The sequence below is a fragment of the Melanotaenia boesemani genome, chromosome 16 (genome assembly GCF_017639745.1).
Source record: "Melanotaenia boesemani isolate fMelBoe1 chromosome 16, fMelBoe1.pri, whole genome shotgun sequence".
Taxonomy (NCBI): Eukaryota; Metazoa; Chordata; class Actinopteri; order Atheriniformes; family Melanotaeniidae; genus Melanotaenia; species Melanotaenia boesemani.
Genome location: NC_055697.1, coordinates 29,294,211 through 29,316,772, shown reverse-complemented (window position 1 = coordinate 29,316,772; position 22,562 = coordinate 29,294,211). Strand labels below are relative to the sequence as shown.

Genomic DNA, 22,562 nt, shown 5'->3' with positions numbered 1-22,562 from the left:
GTGGCTTTGATTGGTTCTGACTGATGCAACCACATTGTTTGTTTTGTTAGGGTCTAGATTCAAGCCCTTAAGACTTCGTTTGGTATCTTGTTTTCAGCTAGTTTCGTATCTGGAAGACAATTGTGGAAGGCTGGGCACTCTCTCTCTCTCTGAAGTCATTTTATGTTATTTGGTTAGCGTTTAGTGGCGCTACTCTTATTTGTAGTTTTGTTTTGGTGAGAAAGAGCAGCAAGCCATGTTTTGTTTTTTTTATTTCAAAAATGTCTGAGGCAGTTTATTCATACTTCATACTTAGTCTCTTTCTGTTTCATTTCTTTCTTTGATTTAAATGGCACCAACCACCCATTGCTCCTGGGTTTTTTTTTCAGTTTGTTTCCTTGATACACTACTAATCACCATTAGCATGTTTTATTATGTGACTTGGTTTGGTGATTTGGTGACGTACTATTACAACTTACCAGCTCAGCTAAGTATATATATATAGGACCAACATCCAAAATGTTAGCAACAACAACAGCAACAACAACAACAATAATAATAATAACAAGAAGAAGAAGTAGAAGAAGAAGAAGAAGAATACTTAAAGAAGAAAGAAATAACAAATATGCACTGTTTATTACTGTGTTTGTCAGAATTATTGTAGTGCAAAACGTCTTCCCAGGGGGAAGAATACAAGGTTTAGTTGTATTTAACAGGTTTTCACCATAAAATGATGCAACAGGTCTCAGAAACGTAGGGTCTTGCAGTGTGACATGTTCTATCTTGTGCACATAAAAGGAAGTCAAGTGTTGATTTGCATCAGCTTTAAGTCCTGATTGCAAAGCCTCAGAAACAGAGGTATGCGTGTTCTTCTTCACATTATTGGAGCCGGCATCAATTTTTATGGGCATGCCTTTGGAATCAGAACACCTTACAAACCCACCTATCTTAACTGCCCCTGCTTGATACAACACTTTCTACACAAGGCGCCTCATTAAAGATTTACACATCGCTCAATGAACCAGAATGAAACGGAAGGGAGAGCAGATGAAGGATTGAAGTAGAGATGGGATTTATGGCTCCTTGAAGGGAGCCGGATCTTGAGGAGCCGTTCCTTTCAAAGAGCCATTCAAAAGACTGGCTCGTTCTCACAATATCTTACAAAATTTTACAATATATAAGAATGACAAACAATCAAAATATGTGCCTATATAAAATCTACTATACAAGATAAAAAAAATATTAGAAAAATATAGATAAAAAAGGATAAACCTGAGCAGTCAGTGCAAATTCTAGTAAATGTTTTGGATAGAACTTACAGTATTTGTTTCCAAACAATACTCTGCTCACAGATGCTTCACATGAATGGAGCGTGTTGGACATCAGACTTCTATGATGTCACAAATGTTATTTATTTTATTTTCATTTTACTCAACTGTACTACTTCTTATTTACTCATTTATTCATTTTTTATTCATTCAGTCATTTTTAGCTGGAAGGGGGGTGGGGGGGATTGGGCTTGGTGTGTGTGTATAAGTGTGTGTGTGTGACTGTGTGAAAGATTTCATTGAGTGTTTTTATTCTTATGTTTTAAATCATGCAAAAAAATTTGTGTTGCCTATGGCATGAAAAGCGCTTTATAAATAAAGTTTGATTTGATTTGTTTTCGTGAAGGCAGCATCAAAAATGTGTATATAAAAAGAATGGCTCACAAATGAATGGCTCACAGCTGTGAATCGGTTCCCACCGTTCATTTAAAAGAGTCGTTCAAAAAAATTGATTCATTCATGAACGTCACATCTCTAGATTCAAGGAAAGGGGGATGGAAGTCCTGCATGAGGTGAGGGGGTGACATGTGAGGAATAGTCCTTAGTTTACATCCAGATGTCCATATAAATCGACATTTAAGTACATGCAACAATTACAGTGTTGATCAGGTTTGTTGGTGGGTCTTCTGAACACACCATCATCTTATTTATTTATTCTTTTAAGCAGACAGACAAAAACAATCCAGACAAACAGTCCCTGTACCGCTCACTCTGCTGCCAAAAAGTGTCAGGAAGATCAAAGTGTGTAAATGTGTTTGACGCAGAACTCCACTTTCTTCGTTTACTTCACTGACTGCCTTTGACTTGAAAGAGTTTTCATTGAAATGAAGGTAATACGGCAGGGTATTTGAAATGAGGGGATTTTTTTTTCAAGGGGAAGTATTGCACACAGCTCTGAGAGTGTGTGCTCCAGGAAGGGTGCTCCAAAATTTAATTCCCTTGCAGTTTGATGGCTGAACTTTACAATTAAAGGCTGAGAATTGAATTTAGAGATATTGATACTTAATGCTTTACTACTTTCACAACTCAAGGGCAAGGCTGACAAATCTCTATGTGCTGTTGTCTGTTAACTATATGTGGTCTCACGTTCAGAACCTTTTCCTCCTTTTTTCTTTTGACTCTTCCGAAGCAACCCTGTTTCCTCTTTTACTCACTCATCAGAATCTGAAAAGGTATTTTGGGTAACCCTGAGGGTAATTAAGTAGAAGGGCTACCCATGTCAATGAACAGACCCTAACTGTTTCTTCTCTTCATTAGTAAAACCATTAGATGAGAAGAAACCATGGCAACCAATTCAGAACAGCCGCAGCAGCCGTGTCACATGACGAAAAAAAGAAAAAACAAAAAAACAGGAGAAGGATCCTGTGTGATCTTCTCTGTTTATACATCTGTGTTTTCTTTATGTGTGTTCAGCTATTTCTGAGTAGGAGATATTTCCTTTCCATTCTTTCCATTAACATTGTCAGTTTTTCTTTGTTATTTTGAGTTAAAGACATGTTAAAGTATGTTAACAAATTTAACTGAAAAAAGGAGATTTGAACAAAGTTCTTTTCCATCCCTCAAGTGGCAGAATGTAAAATGTTTTGTTACTACACTACACATTTTCCTCTTTCTTTTCTGAGTGGGTTGTTCTACATATTTAAGTATTTTAAGAGTTTTTAATAGTTTTAGTATTATTATTATTAGTAGTAGTAGTAGTAGTAGTAGTAGTATTTATTACTTTACAGCCTGTTTGATGGGGCACATTTTTCTGTGACTACAGGAACTTTATTTAAAAATGTGTAACTAAACATGCCTGAGCCATCTGTGCCACTTGGTTTGGGGTATGTAATGCAAAAAGTGTGTGTTTATTATCACATTCCTCTTTTAAATTTTGATCACTTCACTATTGCTACTATATAATATCTATTATATTATTAGTCAAAGTAGACGCTACATGTTAAGGAAGCTAAGATCATTCAGTGTCTGCAGCAAGATGTTTCATATCTTTATAAGTCTGTTTTAGAAAGTGCAGTCAGCTTTGCAGTCATCTGTCGGGGCACACTTAGTCATTTTCCTCTATCTGCTATGAACTGTTATCTTTTATTTTACCACGTCTTTTAATGCTGTTCTGTTATTATCATAGTGAATAGCATGGGTGATATTGACTTAAAAGTTTGATACTCACAGAAGAAAACTTATGAATGATGTCTGTACGTCTAATTTTTTCTAAAAGTTTTCTATTGGTTTCAGTTACATGAGTGAACCTTTCTAAATCATTACCATTACCAAAACCTTAACATGCGGTTATAACAAATTGTAATGGAAAAAAGAAAACATTGAAAACAAGGACCCCACAGACCTCATTTACTTTTTTAATAGAATCCCTAATCAGAGATAAAAAGAATAATGGAGGCTTCAGGCAGCCTGAGTGTTTGCAGGGCTTAATGAGATAACAGAGGATCTGTGCACAAAACACCCATTTTCAGAGCAGAGGAAACAGCTGAGATGGGGGCGAATAAACAAACAAATAAAATGAGGGCAAAGGAATTTTATTCTGTGGGTGATTGTTTCCATAATCAACAAAAAGCCAAGTTTCAAGATGTTTATTGGCCCCGACTGCTGTGGAATTCAGAAACAGTTGTTAGGTTGAATTTACTACTTAACCAGTAGAACATATGCTAAACTAAACCTGCTCATGTGAAGAGATGCTTTTTAAGCTTAAAGATAGATAGAGCACAGAATACTGTAACATTTAAAAAATAAAAAATAAAACAAACAAACAAAAAAAAAATTAACAAAATTAGATTAGATTAAAATTAGAGCAAAAAGATAAAACCAAGAAAAAGCTGAGGACTTTTTAAAGGTCTAATCAGTTGTATGTAACGCCCCAATCTGCACTTTATAATCTTCTACATCTTCCATAATTATTTGTACTTAATAAAGTTTTTAACTTGTCTTAGACAGTCTTAATGCACTTTAAAATAGGGAATATGTCATAATGGGGTTCTCAATGGATCACATGTAATTATATGTATTTATGTTGCGCTTTTTTTTATAATGCTTTGGTAAAAAACATCAACCTGCCAAAGGACAACAGATGGGAATTAGCAAGTGGCTAAAATTTGACACATTTACAAGCCAATATTCATTAAATTAGACTGTCCATGTTTCAGTAAAATAATAAGAAAGATTACATGCAGAGGCTCCATTTTGGGCCCCTTATTGTTCAGCATTTACATTCTTCCATTAAAATAAAATGTCTTAATAATTATGCTGATGACAATCATCTGCGAATCCCTGTCTCATCAGAGGACTTTGGTTCCATACTAAGCTTAAGTGTGTGCTTTGGCCAAATCAATACTTGGATGTGCCATCATTTAACTGCATTTTCAGCTAAAAAAAAATATAAATCTGAAATTAATGTATTTGGAATCAAAGATAAATATCCACAAATTAGTGCCCAGTATGGTAATAACTCAGCTTACAGTCTCAATTGATTTCCAGTTTAATCTGATGTTTTTAACAGCCATATTAACACAATTTTACTGCCCAAAGAATATATATAAAAAGGGGACTGATAGCTCCACATAATTTATAAAAAGAAATCTTTAAGCATTTGTTTTTAGTAGTCTTGAGTATGTTACAGGTCTTTGTAAAGACACCTGTCCTCAGAATGATCAATGATGGGGGAAAAAAAAAAAACAGTGTAAATCTCCTATCTTGTAAGATATTTTGTATCTACTAATGGGAAAATACGGAAAGTAAGTTTTTTTTTTTTTTTTTCATGTATTGCTCTAATACATTACTGTATTTTACTATGCAATGTACTTTATTTTTTTAACTGTTTTTTGTGTATGTGTTTTGTACTCTGTGTAACGTATTTCTGTGTGTTTTAGGGACTGCAGGTAGAAATTGGCTGAGAGAGCTACATTCTGGTTCAAAGCGTTATTTCCTCTGAGATGAATGCTGATGTACATGGTCCCTGTTCAATTAACTAAACTAAAACTAACAAAAGGAACATGTTGCTTTATCCTCAGATCTTTACACTGGTTTTCTGTGCCCTAAAGAATTCATGTATAAATTTCTGATCCAGGTGTTAAAAACACTAAATGGTCCAAAATATTTATCTGATGATGATGATGATGATGATGACATTAATGATGTTGATTACAATATAGTTGTTAATAACTCTATGGATTCCCATGTCCAACTATTTCTTTTTTTATGTACAGTAGATAGCGCTGCCTTATGTATTAAATAAATGTGCTTTCTTCACTTTGCTACTAGTTGATTGATGCAGTGGACCAATTAGATGGTGGAGATTTAAACAAGTCTCCACCATTGTTTATTTAATAGTTACTGTTTGTTTGTTTGTTTTTGTTGTTGTTTTTTCATATGTGTGTTCTTTGAATGTTAATTAAATGTAAAGTAACAACACATTAACATTTTATGAAAATGTCCTGTTGATGCTTGCAGCAGGCTTTGAATTTGCTCTTTGAATCCAGAATCAGCAAAATGTGGAATTACTTTGGGAATGCTGATCCTTTGCACACAGCTGTGTAGAGCATGATCACAAACCACAAACTTCTTACATATGAGAGCTCATGTCGGAACTTTTGTTTGTTCAAATTGCTGTAACACAGTCTGACTTCATAGTTAGTTTAGAGGAAAAATTGTAGACCTGCTGATGAAATAAATACTTTTTTTCTTTTGTAGTTTTACATCTTTACATTAGAATCTTCTGTCCTGCTATCACAGCGATACACAAAATATGTCAGGTCGACCATCTTTAGGAGAGCAAATGTACCCACCTAGCGCCAAGTTCTCCACTGAACCTGTGCTAAGTTCTTTTCTGAAGTTTGTGGTAATATCTCATTCCATCTTTCCCTACAGCTCATACAAATTAGCTTTAAATGGCCACCCAGCAAGATGTCAGGATTTATTCCACCAGTCTTCTACATGAGCAGTACAGACAAAGACTGTCAGTGGAGCTATTGAGTACAGAATTCAACATTTAGCATGCTGATAATACAGCTTAAAGGGCTAAAACTTTTCTTTTTGCATTACTGGGTTTATAAAAAAAAATTATTCAGTCTGGCCAGATATGGACGAACAGCTACACTATAATACAAGTTATTTCATATAAAAGTAGCCGGACATTAAATGTAATTTCATTTGGATAGCTGAACAAGAGACAGCAGGGGAGAGACATGTATTTAACAGTAGAACTTAAAGGGACCATGTACTTAACGAATTTAGCAAGCACAAAATTACAATATAACAAACAGGATCAAATTATTTTAAATTAAGATAATATGAATTTTAAGAGTCTTCTATTCATTTAAATTTGCAGCTGAAATAAAACTGATGTCCTCAAAGTTCTGCACAAGCCTCTTGATGACCCAATAATTTGACTCAGGTGTGTTGAAGCAGGAAACATTTACAACCTGCAAGGAAATCACTACAAAGACCAGAAGTGAACACCTCTGATTGAAGAGATACCTTCTAGTACAAGTCCTTTGTCTTGGCTAAATTGACACCTTGGATGTCTTTGATTGTTCACACTGCAAGACTGCTGCAGAAACTATTGAACATGTTAGATAGTGATCAGGAAGTCACAGAGGAGGCTGGAGGCACTGGACGGCAATTAAACCAGTGTGCATCAACCTTATCACAATGCAGTGGACAAGGCAGCTATGACCCTCATCAAGTACCTTCTGGATTGGCTAAATCAGACATTTTATCAGGTACAGAACTCCTGACTTAGGTCAACACTGTTTCACACAGCTCTTTGCAGAAGATTTGATGCTGATGAGCATGTGTGTAGTACACACTGCAGTCCCTAAATTTTCAAGGTATTCTCTGGCTACAAAAGAAAATACAACTCCAGTACAAATATGAAGATATTTTAAGGTATAATTATTTTTATGAGAAGGAAAATTAATTAAACAAGCAGTCAATAAAAAAGCTGAGCATTTTTCAGTTTGGAACTTGGTTCCATCAGTGTCCTATTCACAAATTATAACTACCAGGGTTGACTGCTGAATAAACCAAAAAACAATTTCTACAACACGTGGTGAGGTTAAATAGGGCTACTGATCAGAAACAAGACTGAAGAGAAAGGTGGGGCTAAAGCAAATCCATGCAAACGTAATAAATTCTTTCAATACTTACACTTTAAGGATTTATAAATGCCAAAAACATGTCTTGCATATTAAAAATAACAGAAAAAATATTTGGAAAAATAACAAATTTTCCTTTTATTTTTTCTTGTGTGTTCACAGTTTCTTGGACTTTTTAAATATTATATACCTAATACCTAAAACTGATGTAGATGCAGTCAAGGAAACCGCAGATCACAAACAAAAAAACAGAAAAACAGCATTTTTTTTGTTTTTGATGAAAAACTTTTGTATAATGCTTAAACTTAATTTAGAGCCATTACCATTAAAGTGTTTCCTGACAAAGAGTCATTTTTATTTTATTTTTTTTATTATGGTGGTAGCTTATGCTTATCCAAATTAAGAACAGATGTAGTTAGCAGTCATAGCAACATTTAATTTACTAAATAGGGACAGAACCTGTTAGCATCCGATGTTGCTAAGGTAGCTTTCTTCCTTTATTTGTACATATACTGTATCCAGATTTGACTAAATCCCCAATAAATTTGCTCTTTCACACATTATTCACATAATTTCCAAATATGCTAGTGAGACTGAGCAGTGAACCATTTAGACTGACTTATCTTTGACAGTACATGTCTGACTTGCAACTTTTCTCCAACCAGGCACAGTGAGATTTCAAAAGTTTTAGGCACAAGACCACCATAGAAGTTAACCGCAGCATCTGTGCTATGATTTCAGTTATAGTTAAATCTAGGACCATAACTCAGAAAGAGATGTCTGTCTGCTGCTTCACTTTGTCCCCAGTTCTGCTGACAGAACTACATCTTCTCCCTTGATGTTAAACACACAGCAACTGCCTTAAAAATGGACCTTGCACAACAATAATAACCTGCTCTCTTCTCTATAAAGTAGCTAAACTAAGCTAACAAGATTTAAAACTGATCTTGGCAACTAGCAACTTGTCAGCTATTAATGCAAACGTGCACAATTAACCAATGATGTCTCATGATTGAGCAAATGTGCTCACTTTAAATGTAAATGCTCACTTTGAGAAAGGCCCCTATCCCCAGGCAGACTTCTACATGGAAGATATTATGAAAGAAGTGTTTCGTCATGATATCAGAGTCTACAAAATATGCTTTTCAGGCAGTTTAGAAGGAGTGTCCTCTGTGATAGAGTAACTTTATATTGTGGACTTGGAATTTTGAACTTTGCAGCCATTTTATATGGATGAAAAATGTACACAAACTGAAGAGTAAATGGAATAGATTTATTCCCTTGAAAGCTAGATATTGGATGCATTTCAATTTGTGAGCTATTGGTAATTAGATAAACTGTAGGTTTTCATACTTAAATGGATCACAAAACACAAATGATGCCCTTTTACTGAAACATGCACTATCTTCTGACCGTACCGTTGCCTATCATCACATTTATGTGGGCTGGTTGTCTTCAGGGGCTTATCATTAAGTCTCCAGGGCAGGAATAATTCACTCAGCTGTATTTGCATTGATTCAGCAGAAATTTCCATTCAACACGGGCATGGTAATTGAGGAAACTGCTGTCTCCAGTGGCATAAGCAAATATAAGGGAAAAGGGCTTAGAGGTGAATTTTAAGCCACTGGCTTTCTAATTATAAAACCTTTCATACAACCAGTGAATATTTACAGTTGCTAAAATAATTTACATGTGTCATGCTGGGCTGGTGGAAGACCTATTAAATAAAAACTGTTGCTGAAATAGAAAACCATTTAGTTTGACAGATTTCTCACAAAACTAAAAGCTGTTGTTTTTCCACCAGTTGTTTCTTAAATGGTTTAGTCATTCTTGATCTTCCAATTTATTTTGAGATGTGAAACATAATCTTTTGTAACTGGGATTATTTTAATTTATAGACACATCCGGATTGTTCAAGCCTGGCATAGTTTTCATCCATGGTTGGCAGCTGAGCTGGGAGTGCAGGGATACCAGTGGTTTTCCAAGGTATGTAATTTCTCTGCCTTTACATCTTCCAAGTCTTATCTTACAAATGATTCAGATGGACACCGGTGATATACTATGGTCCCTATGTGCCATTATCGCTGGCTTTTCATAAAAGTCAAACCAGTTGATTGGTTGAATAAGAGATGATGAATTAGGCCAGCCAGGAAGAATCCTAACTAATTCTTAATGCAGTTAATGAAACTGCTTCTCAAATCAGTTAATATGAGAGTTTGAAATATTATCTTTAAAAATGTATCATGTGTTGAGGCCCTTTTATGCTTCCTTATGTACATTAATAGGTATGTATGTTTCGAACTTTGTCATACGTCACTGCCCTCACACTTATATGGTGTCTTTTATATTGCCCTGGTTGTTAACTCAGTTCATCCACAAGTGGGCAGCACTGTGTTCAGAGTTTTCTTCTTCCTCTTCATACTTTTACTGGTCACATGTCATGCATTGGAACAGTCTACACATACAGTTCAACACTGCCCCTGCAGTTTCTGGTGGTATTGCTTTGTTTGCTGCATCAAGTAACCAATCCGCAAGGCCCCCAAAACGCACCATATTACACATATAAATGACGCAGGAGATGGACAACAGTTTCTGTCCTCTACATCAAGCATAAATGGGCCTTTTAGAAGAAGGGCTCTTCTCCTTTTTAAAATGTTGGCCAAGATGAATGGCATATTATCAAACTTATTTCCCCAAATCTCCACAACAGAGGTGGACAGAAAGGTTGCATGGCCTTTAAAGCTTCAAAAGACATTTTAATGGGAAATACAACTGGTTGAAATGAACTGAAACTCTCTTGTTCTCAAGGTTGTCAGTGTTCTGTTTGCATCCCTGTGTTTTTGCTCTTTGAATGCACATTTCTATGCTGAATTTTGATGCTGCATCCTGCCTAAAATACTAAATCCGTCAGTGAAGTACTGCTGCACGGTTGAGTGGAATCATGATTGTATTGTATTGTATCTCACGGAACCGATCCAAATCGAATTTGGCCATCTCTCTGGCTGCCACAGCCCCTCACAATGCAGTAAGTTTGTAGGAAAGACAATCCAAGCCACACACGCTGATCAATCTATTCGCGGCTGATAACTGTTACCAATCAGGTATTAATTAGGCTATTGTTCTCACAATAAACTAATTAAATCCCGGACGAGCCCCCATTTTGTTATGACCTCGGTAATCTAGGGTGTAAGGTCGATAACAAACCGGGCCGGAGTCAAATCAAACAATATCAAAGGTTTATTGTACAAAACAATTCTCAAAATATAAACACAAATACTGCCTCCGGCTACAACCAAATATAACAAAAAGTGTCCACGGTAGGTGCTTTAACAATTATATCTACAAACGAAAAAGGGTCCACCAGACAATTAACGTACTGGGACTATCAAACAAATCAATAAAGAAACAAAACAATCGCTGAACAAACACAAATTCCTCCTCCTGTTGAGGGAAAAAACAAACCAAAAACAGTTAGCCAAAATCGCTCTAATAATGTAACTCAAACACAAACCAAACTTAAATCACTGTCACAGAAAGCTCTCACAAGTCCACTATTTCACAAAGAGTTCCCAAACCGGCAAGACTGTGCTCAATGCTCACAGCTGCCACGACTGAAGCTGGAATGAGCCATTTATGGGCGAGGCCTCCCAGCCGAACGGTCCTTCGGGCGAGTCCGGAATGCAGGTCGACCAATCCCGGTGGAGGAGGGCGGAGCCGAGGCGGCAGCTCCTGCCGGCGACTGACGAGGCACAGCTGTTCCCAATATTACGGCCTCAGGCTGGCAGGCTGGGGGCCGTAACACTCAGACACAAATGCACACTCCAACAAGTGACACTCGCCCATACCTGTGGCTACTGAACCAACACATACTAAATAGACCCCCCTAAAGTGTTAAACAGGAGTATTGTAATAATGTGTTTGTAATGGGATTTAAATAAAAAGAAAGTGTTTTATAGTGTCACTGAAACCTTTTTATTATTTGATATGAGAACAAAGAATGCAGAAAAGACTGCACAACACTCAAGAATGTGAAAAATTTCAACATTGTGGTTTTAGTAAACTGCTTAATGGTTAGTTGTCTGGCCATTTTGGGCTGGTGGATAAGCAGAGGATTCAATACAGGCTGAGCAGAGTCTAATTTATAGTTGATGTATGGGGGAAAACAAGGTTTCTGAGCGCCACACAGTAGATTTTGTATGTTTTGTTATCTATCTAAGCCAGATTTGTAGCTGTGGAATAGAAAAGGTTGTACTACTGAACAAACAAATCTTTACAATCTAGCACTCAACCTGCAATTGTTATATGTGATGGGATTACACTATATGATGGTAAACGACAGGTGGCGTTCATGTGTGGAGAGCAGTGGAACTGAAATTGATATTTGGATGTATGGATGAGTTGCAGGCAAAGCATAAAATCAAAACACTAAATAAACCTCCAAATATAAATGTTGAATGAGAAATTACATCTCCTACGATGATTTTTTTTAGAAATTCATATTCAAAAGAATATGAATAGAATGGAATTCAATAGAAATTCATAATAATTAGAACATATTTGCAGGCACACTGGCATTTATACACAACATTTTATCCTGTGTTCTTGTGTCTGTTACTATAATGGGTTAGTTTAATATATGCGTAGCTCAGGCCGTCCTCTTGATGCTTATCCTGTGCGGGGTCACTGGATTTAAACATATCCCAGCATGCACTTGGACAGATGCAAATCTGAGTAATCACTGCAGAGCTTTGCATGCATATCGTATTGTGTTGTTGTTTTGTAAAACAATGTCATATTTATGAAGGTAGGATCATAATAAATCGTTTGTCCTACTTTGCATCATTGCACCAAACCTCACAAATCTGCCTTTTCTTTTTAAAGCATAAGCAATTTTAAGTGAGTTTTAAAATGAAGACACAATTTTCTCCTTTAAGTTTCTTCTCCCTCAAAGTTAACACAAGTGTAAATCAAAGACGTAGCAACCTTGTTCAACATTGGACTCCATGCAGCATACAGTGTAGGTAAGAACAAGTAATTAATCCACAATCCAGCACAGGCCATGATATATTTTAATTAAGGACAGTTAAGGTTCATCTTGTTGGCAGATTTCTCTGTAGTTAATTACAAAACTGTTCCACTTCAGAGGCAAAACTGCACATTTAGCAAATCTAAGAAACTAGGATAGCATTTTTGTGGTTCATTACTGACTTATTTCTTTAAGTATAAATTAACTTAATGTATATTTTGCACCTATCAGAAGCATGTCCTCTCGATTTTGAGACATTTACTGGAATCCTTTGGTTCTGTGATCATTTTTAGAGTTAGGAATTGTTTCAGTGACTGGTTGCCAGTGCGATTATCAACAGATTTGTAAAACCATCACAGTGCCATGGCAACTGCTTTGACAGACTCTTTATTAAGACAAATAACGACAGGAGCAATTGAATGATACTCCTCGGGGCTATCTGGGTGATTTTGTCTTGTGATGCTGTCACCTTCGTGTAGATGTGCTTGAAAACATACAAAGATAAAGACAAAATAAAGCAGAAAAAACAGTATGTGGTTTTACAACATGCGTCTTTCAACAGTTGTGATTTTTTTTCTCTCCTTACTACACAATAAAATGAATAAATAAATAATAGAAAATTTTTTTTCACGTACAATTTAACCTTAAATACAGGAAATAAAATGCATTAAAGGGAAAAACAAGCCATCATATCCCCTCAATTGCAAACATTGAAAATTAAAATAAAGGTAATAAAAATTCATATGGTTTTGTAGCAAAATATAAAAAATGAAGGAAAGGAAAGCAGCACAATATTTTTAGCCAGTCTGTTTATTTAAATATGATTTAATATACACATGTTTAAAGGGTGTGTTTGAAAGATTTATTTGAACATAAGACAAATGAAGAAGAAAAAAAAACAGGAAAGCGAAACCAAAGGAATATACACTGAATATAAATTAAAATAAACTCTTTTTTTAAAACAATTTATTCACTATAAGAACAGATTAATTTATATAATGTCAGTGTCCTTGCAGAGGGAATATGAGCCAAATCAAAGGTGTGTTATCATACAGTATATAAAAATGTATCTGCATTATTCAGAAATGGAATGAAATCTATTTTACAGATCAAAGACAATTAGACTATACCCCCTAATCTCAGTGGACTATATATATATATATATATATATATATATATATATATATATATAATTACAAACAAGAAGCAGTAAATACTAAAAATGTATTTTTTGCATAATGCCGAGCAGTGGGCGGGGCTGAGAATTGGATTGACAGCTCTCAGTGCCTCTGCTCAGATCCGTCTGGGACTCCGGCTTCTTTCCTGCAACTGGCTTGTGCCGCTGCAAAGCTCTCTCCCCCTCTTCCCCTTTCCCCCCTCCATCTCATTATCTTTATCTGTACACACACCTCCACTCCCCTTTTTCTAGTTTTCTGTATGCATGCTGCATCTTTATTCTCTCCCCTCCCTGCTAACGGAGGTGGGCAAGCTTCCCAGTACTGGTGCATCTAGCAGGTGCAGCCTCTTTCTCTCCTCCCTCCCTTCTTATCTCCCTCTCTTCCCTCGCTCTACCAGTGTCCACGCCGCTCTGTCTGATTTTTTTTTTTTCTCTCCTTTTTTTCCCTTCTCATTCGTTCTCTGTCTCTCAGTGGCAGCAGCTCAGGGAGGCAGCTGTATGTGCGTCTGCATCACAATTGCCACAGGTAAAGAGAACTGCATCGTTGGATGCTGCGAACTCCAAAGTGGGGTCTGGGGAAGCGGGAAGCTTTGCTGCTGCTACTGGAAGTCCTCATCCCGGTGCGGGGCGCACTATTTTAATCATCTCCCAAAATAAGCATCCTGGAGAAAAGGACAAGCGGAGGATCCCAGCAACCAGACCAACAAATCAGACTGACTGGGAAGAGCGCAGGATTTCAGGGACTGAGGAAGAAAAAAACATTCAGAGAAACACAAGAGAGACTCAGTGGGATATTTTTTCTTTACATTTTGCTCTCATCTTCATGGACTTTGTAATTTTATCTCTGGCTTTCTTATCTTCAGCTTAAAATGATCTTTTTTCACTCCCTGCCTCTCATCACTGCCTTAGCACATTTTATCCCTCTGTGGCGGAATGTTTCCTGCAAATATGAGAGCAGGCTTTCTCAGCACTTGCTGCAGTATTAACGAACAGTATACTGAGACAGCAGAGAGCTGAGCGGACAGCTTGGGGAAATCTGATCCACAGCCGGTTGGAGAAGGAGCAGGATCACTCGTTGCAGTTGCAGATTTATCCGCCCTGTGATACTGTGCGACAACACCCCTCATTTCTCTCTCCCCCCTTACTCTCTCTCTCTCTGTCCTTATCTGAAGTCTGTCTTTTTACTGGATCTGGCAAATTGACTGGATTTTTTTGCCTTGTTTTGAACTGTCACTGGAATTTAAAGCACACCTATAGGAACTAAGTGCATTTGGATCGAAAGAGTGTTATTTACAGTGAAAAGGGGATAAAACGGAGAAGCTGACTGAAAAGCAACGCTTGGCAAAGACAACAGATGAACACAGGAGACCGTTGAGCAGACCCATAACCAACTGATCTCTTTGGCTTCACTGGTTCTGGTACAAAAGAAAAAGATTTGGGGATACGAAGGAAGCTGACTCTACTTAGGGTGCTGGAACAGGCTGCGTAGGGAAACATTTTTACATTTCTCTCTTTCTTTTCTTTTCCTCCATAGGGTGGCGAAGCAACTACACCCACCCTGCAAGTTTCACACCCTGCCCCATTGTGGATTGTAAATGGAAGAGACATGTCCTTTGATTATTATTTAAGGATTTTGGCTGCAATGCCTTCCAAACACTGATGCCATGGATTTGTCACATGCATGAATATGAAGACACTCCTTCCCACCCATCTTTGTCTCTCTTCCTCTTTTTTCCTGATTGAGGGATCACTTCTTCCACTTCTCCTTTTGGTTCCCTTGCTGTGAACATTCTTGGAGTTTGCTGTTGGACATCAAGAGCTGGGCAGGACTAAACAGGAACTAATTGGGCGATCATCCTTCTACGCCAGCTGTCCTATATCTTACTGGGTGTTTCAGAGTGTGAGAGTGTGTGTTTGTGCATGAATTGTGTCTGCATGTATCTCTTGAACCCCTCCCCTTCTCTCTATCCCTGGAAAACATTTTTGCGCACTTGTTATTGACAGTCAGTCTTTGGGGTGCTTCTTGATCCACTTTTTCTTTTTGTTTGTAATTATTGAGAATCTTTTTTGCTATATGCTTTTGATGCCTATCACAGGGTTAATCCTCAATGAGCCATAAAGGACGGCAAGAAAGGATGAGTGAATGTTCTGGTGCAGCTGTATCCGGGGCAGTGATCCTGGAGGAACCTGAGGGTCCAGGGGCTTCTGGGGGCCGTGGAGAGGGCCAGGCCCAGGATCAGGGTCCCCTTCGTTGTGCAGTTTGGCCTCGTCAGCAGACATGGCTATGTGTGGTCCCCTTACTTATTGGTTTCATTGGCCTTGGATTGAGCCTGATGTTACTGAAATGGATTGTTGTGGGAACAGTTCGGGATTATGTGCCAACAGACTTGGTGGGTGCAAATCGAGGAGGCCAAGACCCCATCTTTCTCTCCAAGCCAAGCGGGATTCCCAAAGGCCCTGATACTACCACTACTACAACTACTCCTACAGTCGACGGTGGGAACCCCACACCCAGAACTGCAACTGCAGCAAAAGGTAGAACTCGCACTACTGCTACCACTACTACTACAAACCCCAGAGGAGGTGGGGCTTCTGGCAGTCAGGTGACCCCTCGGAATCCTGGAAATCGTAACGGACGTGGACCTTCAGGTTTTACTACAACCACAGCAGCACCACGGACGACCTTCATAATTGGAGCAGCAACTTCTAGCTCCTCTCCACCCAATCCAACTGTACTGCATGACTCTACGCAAATGTGGACCGTGGAACATACTACTACTGAAGCGGCCTCCACCACGCTCACCACACGTACGCATAGTCACCGCAAAACACGTAAGTCCTTTGTTGTCTTGAACATCCTGACTTCAGACTTAGCAGAAATATTTGCTATGAAGTTGGTGGTTGAACAGATTATTGGGCAAACTCTATACAAGGAAGACTTACCTATTGGCTTTGTCTTTCTGTGAAAGTGCCAGTGCCTGTGCAATATTTGTGCAGTTTCTTCTGAACCATTTGGTTTGCAATCAGTGTGAATGATTATTGTATTTTGGAAATGGCGGGTTTGACATCCTTGTTTGCTGACTGAGGGTATTGCATTTCTATCCAAACTATGCAGGAAGCAATAACCCATATCCCTAGAGAAGATTGTTAAGTTCTTCCCTTGCTGCATTATGTGCTGGATCTATAGCCAGCAAAAGTACAACATTCATTTTTAGCATAAGTGGCTTGTTTGACCTAAACATTGCTTTTCAAGTCATAACTGACGTCAAATGAATGTTTGTGTGAAAGCTTTGTAATACATTGAGGATGGTGACATTGGAATTGAATGAGGATTACAATGTGTCAAATATTTGTTATAGTATTGTTATAAGTAAACATTCAAGGTGATACAACACCCCAAATATCACTCACTTTTGATCTAGTAAAGTTATCCTGAGATAATACAATGTACTACTGAGCAATATAGAACTGCTTATTCTACTTAATTTAAGCACCACTCTGAATAAAATAACCGATAGTTTATGCTCTTTGACTTGACAAGTGAAAGGATGCACTCATACTGAATGTACACTGAGTGGTGGTGTTTACCTGTAGACTCAAAGTTAGAAAGTTTTTGTACTAAGATGCTGCACCTTCCAGTAATATTTTAAACAGACTATATCATGAAAGACAACAAATCTGTGGATAACACATAAAATACTTCAGAGCTTGTGTTCTAACCACCCAGATGAAGCCGATCATTTATGTGTGGGTTGCTTGAGCAGACCTGCAGGCAGATCCATATGTTGAAAGACACAGATTCCTCTTCTGGTTTTTACCACCTTGTCCTTGACTGAAGCTGTGTGAGTGTTCAGGCCATTGATTAAAGTTGTGGAGGATTTTCTTGCAGCAATCAATGACACACATTTACACACACATACATGTACACACACAACTTCCTCCATGACAACCTCTCAGTTCTCAAAATGGTGTCATGTTTTGTGCTGGTGGTTTCTGCCTCTGATCCTGGCTCAGGGCTATGCAGACTTACAAAATCACAGGAGCAGGAGTGGATTGATTGATTTTAATTTTTGTGTGTGGGTGTGGTCACATGCTGTTTTTTTGTCAGGTCTCTCCTAAATCTATTGTTGCCAGAGGGGGGCTGTGAGCTACTGTGCTTGTGGATGCAGATCAGTAGAAGATGTTAATGTTGTCACTATAAAACAAATCTCAAAGAATAGAAGGACAAGGGGTGGAGTGGACATTCAGCTCTTCTTAGAACATTACTTTGATTTTTGTTTGAGTATATTTAAGATATTATATCTAGGAAAACATAACTGAGTCACAAGTTTGTTTATCAGCTGCAGTTCATGCCAATATAACCCAGGATAGAGCCACCTAAAGCCAATTTTAGTCCACATTAGTACAAGTTTTTTATGTTTTATTTGTTTCAATTTTCCAAGTATGACCTAAAAACAGCAGTGGAAAGATGGGTATGTCCTGTTCTTAGTTCTGCATAACATGAAGTGGTGGTCAACCGGTCTCATTGTAGATGGAGCGTGTGCAGCAAACACGTTCTTAAGTTTCTGGAAAATGCTTTGTTTGCATTGTTTTTGGCTGTTCCAACCAGGATTTTTTTAATGAAGTCATTACAGAAGGGTTCCTCATGGAGTCATAAGCTGACAACACCTGAGCTTAGCTAGTTTGAACTTGAGCTAATGTTTTTGCTTCATTCACCAGGATGTCCAAGCAATCTTCATGATGTAGAGAACAAACTGTTCTCCTGATTGTTTGTTGTAGCAATTACAGATATCAAGTACATGAAGTCATGTAAAAACTTTTAAAATACTTTGAAAACATCTGACCAACATGTTTGACCCTCACTTCATTTGAGCCAATAAAAGTCATGCTATTGATTACAAGCAACGGACAAAAATTCAGAATTAATTTTTTACAGTTTTATCTTTTCTCACAGTTTACTTGTATTTATATTTATTCTAGTTAAAATCAAGCTCTGGACCAATTACTCATAAGTAAATACATAGCATAAAATAATTAATTAATGTCACACTAATTAATTTTGATTGAACGAAATGCCGTCATATTGGCTTTTAACCCTGCAGTATTGTTGCTAATCTTCCATTTTATAGTATGTTAGAATTTATGATTTACACAATGACCACCATTTATTGAATTAATTTATAATTCATATGACTACTATCATGTAATTGTTAAAAAAAACCACTCCTCTCCACCTGCTTTAATTAGGGTCTGCTTAACTGCAATAACGCAGCTGTCCATAATGATGGAAATGTCCTCAGATTACACCAGAAACTAGGAAGCATTGATAAGAAACACAGGGAAGAAAAAAGGCATCTTTTCATTAACAAGGACAAATGGGAACCATTCATCATTTTCTATTCATTTATTAATTAACCATTAAAAAGAATGCCTTTTCGCCAGCAAGTGCTCATGAAAGCCATTAGGCCTTCACTGATAAATATCCTATGGAAAATGTCAGTCCTTTTTCCAGTTCCCCTAGAAAGTTCCTCTGCTCCTGAATAGCCGGCTCGTTCAATAGTCCTAAACACCCTTCACCCTGCCACCCCTTCTATTCCACCACCCACGTGCTGCTTTGATTTGAAAAGGCCATCATTTTCACATTAACTTTCCATTGTGTGTAAATGTCTTCTGTGGTACAATGCAGTTCTCAGTACTGGTATGTATTCAGAAACTGAGCATTATAGTCCATCTGTGAGCTCTTATCGATGCAGTCCCAGTTTTTGTAGGTCAAAAAATTAAGAGTGGCATAGATTTATATCTCCCTGTGGGTTAAAGTGCTGTCACTAGTCTGCCAAGTTAGCAAAAACAGCTCAAGCTCATGCAAAATCCATCCAGAGGCACACTGAGTTTTTAAAAGATAAATAAATAAAAAATAACTGTTTACCCTATATTTGTTCTGGTTTCCACAAAGTTACATCTTTTCCAGTTCAATTCAATATTCTTCTTAGTTTTACCAACACACACAGTTCAGTTCTAAGACTGATAAGTCTTAGCGTCTTAACATAATGCACTTGCCTTTATGTTTATAATCCTGCACCTTTTGATTTTTTTTTATTATAGAGCCATATTATTGCTTAACATAGTTTATAATCTTTTGCCCTGATGGATAAAAGCCTTCATGACCTTCCAAAACCATGGTAACTGCTGGTCAGTTTTTCTATTTCTCACAGTAGAAAGAATGATGGCACATTTACTCTGAGAATCCCTGCTGCGGTGCAGCTTTTAGTGATATTTGGTGACATTCTTGTCTGTCAACAAGTAAAGATCTAAAAACTACAGGATGATATTATAGTTATGTTGTCAGACTTGTAGCAAATGTCACTTTGCATGACTTACTGGCGTATCAAATTCTGTTAGACCTTTTTGTAATCTGGAGCCTTTTCTATGCGATAAGGTGCAGAATAAAGCAGAGATCTAGAAGAAATCACATGATAGTAAGAAGCCAGGGCATGATCTTGGACAACATCTCGGCAATGATCTCAAGATTACACGTTATGATGAGCAATGAGCTAATTGTAATTGTCATGAGCAGCTGAAGGAAAAGGGCAAAATTTACTCAAGCACTCATACGATTTGACCCCTTGGTGTTCTTGGAAACACATCCATCAAAAACTTCAAGGAAAAGCAAACATGAAAATTCTGCTGTCATTTAATACGCCCCAGCGAATACGGTGGATAATGTCAGTTTTATGTTGACACCGTTAATAAAATTGTCCATAACCATACAAAGATGTAATAAAATGCAAAGTTATTGACCTTTTAAGGTCATGCATATAAGTAAATCCCACCAACAGCAGTGAATAACCTGAGCTACATTTGTTTTGTGTTACCAATATAAAAATAGTCAATTTCTCTTTTTCTGTAATGTTTTTCATGAATATCATGTTTAAGCTAGAGAGAATGACCCAGTACAGTGAGAGGTCTTCATGCTAAGCTACTCAGTGGGATTAGGTTTCAAGCAAACAGTGGTCCTGTAGCCTAAGTCCAGATTAACGGCCTATCAACATGACTGTGGAAGCAACAGAATTACATCAACCCACCTATCAGTCACACACACTACATGGGCTTACAACAAGCAACAGCCTGACTGCTGAAGGATTGTTTTTGATACATGGTCTGCAGGGGGATGTTTTCCATAAATGATGCTGATGTGACACGTTTAAGGCAGTGCTTTCTCTAAGGTTTGTTTCAGGTTCCCTCTAGGGTACTGTGAGGAGGCCTAGAGAAACGGTAAATGCACATATAAACAATGCAGAGATGACGACCACACACAGTGTAGTAGTGTTTATTGCTACTTTCTTTGAAAATAGTACAGTACAAGTCCTGCAGACACCAAATAAAATGCAGATAAAACATGAAAACGGGAGTATAAAATATTACAGTAATTAACACATTAAAACCGAACTGCTAAGCATGTTGTTCTCCACAAATGCATATTTCAGCTATTCACATTTTACCCAGGTCCCATTCTCAGATGTAAAGTAATCTTCTAAACACTATAACAGTCTGCTGTGGACAACAATAGTTCTCCAGACTTCATAAAGGCTCTTCTTTGGATGTTTCTGCTTTTTTGTTCCATTCTCTGTCCAGATGATCTCACACTGCTAAAATAAGGTCATAGTTGGGGTTCTGGGGAGCATTCATCCCTCCATCAGACTTGTCTCCACCGGTCTTCAGTCCAGTTCTTGTGTCATGTGACAAACATCTGCCTATTCTCTCTGTTACCCTTCCTTAAGAAAAGCTTCTAGACAGCCAGCCCTCCATGGAGACCATTTCTGATGAGGCTTCGGCCAACCAGAGATGGATCATCTGAAGGTCCAGAAGCATCTTTCAGGTCCTTTTGTCAGGTCTCCACTGAATTTGTTTAAATTTCTAAAGGGTTTTCAGATTCTGTTCATTTCCTGTAAAATATTTTTTCAAGGCTGACATTTCCTTTTTGTCCTCCACTAATTCACTTTCCTTAAATGGTTTTAATTTTGGATCCTTTTTCATGCTTGAATGATTCTTGGGTCAGTGTTACATGACTTACTAAACAAGAGTATATTCTTCTGAAAATATTTAAGTACAAGGGCTAGACTAAAAAAAAAAAAAAAACATAAATTAGCCAATGTATAAAGAAACCTGTTGAAAGACAGAGACCCTGGAGAACTACTGCAAGTAGGACCTCTTTAAAAGATTAAAAGTCTGGTTGCTTGTTAATTAAAGGTAAAGAAAGAGGGGTATCTCAACAGTGATGCACAGGACTGTATTATTTGAAGAATTTTACGACCAAAGCTGCACATAACCTTAATATTCATAAAAACAGGCACATTTAACAATTTAGCTTTCAGCTTGAAAGATACAGTCTCCCTCAGACAGATGGATTTTAACACTCGGATGATAGTAGCTCTAATTGAGCAGCCAATCAGCAGGCTTGTCCCAGCTGTTGATATCTGGGGAGTCAGACGACTTATCTGTGTTTGTGTGTAGGTGTGTGTGTGTGTGTAGGTGTGTGCGTCAGTATTCTGGTAATGTAAACATCTTACTTTGTTTCAGAAACCTGAGGGAAGGTCCAGTCAGTCATTTGCTCTGCCTTTCTTCTTTTGAAAGGATAAGATGCCCTTTTGTTATGGCCATCCTTAAAGGTCCTTGTATGAGGGTGTTTGAGCATTTGGCTGGCTAGATGGCCACAACAGTTTGCTCCCTGAAGCAAAGTCTCACCTGCTAGAAAATTAAAAATGGGAGGAATTTGAATTTGAAAAGCTTTATCCTGATTTTGAGAAACAGGAATACGGTATATTAAAGCACTCCTGTAGGAACCAGGATACTGTAGCATGTATGCTTCTTGCATACATTTTCTTTTTATTACCATTACTGTTAAACACCTACAAGGCTGTGAAAACTGAAGGATAAACTGCAAAAATAAT

General features: G+C 37.6%; 1 protein-coding gene across 2 annotated transcripts in view; it reads left to right on the top strand.

The window, feature by feature from the left end:
- The first annotated feature begins 14,093 nt into the window (after nt 1–14,093).
- LOC121655536 (pro-neuregulin-3, membrane-bound isoform) overlaps nt 14,094–22,562 on the top strand; it is a 435,746-nt gene continuing 427,277 nt past the window's right edge. For both annotated transcript variants that reach the window (XM_042010269.1, XM_042010268.1), the window contains exon 1: nt 14,094–16,446. In XM_042010269.1, the coding sequence (XP_041866203.1) occupies nt 15,723–16,446 (724 nt within the window). In that variant the 5' untranslated portion in view covers nt 14,094–15,722. The remainder of the gene's footprint in view (nt 16,447–22,562) is intronic.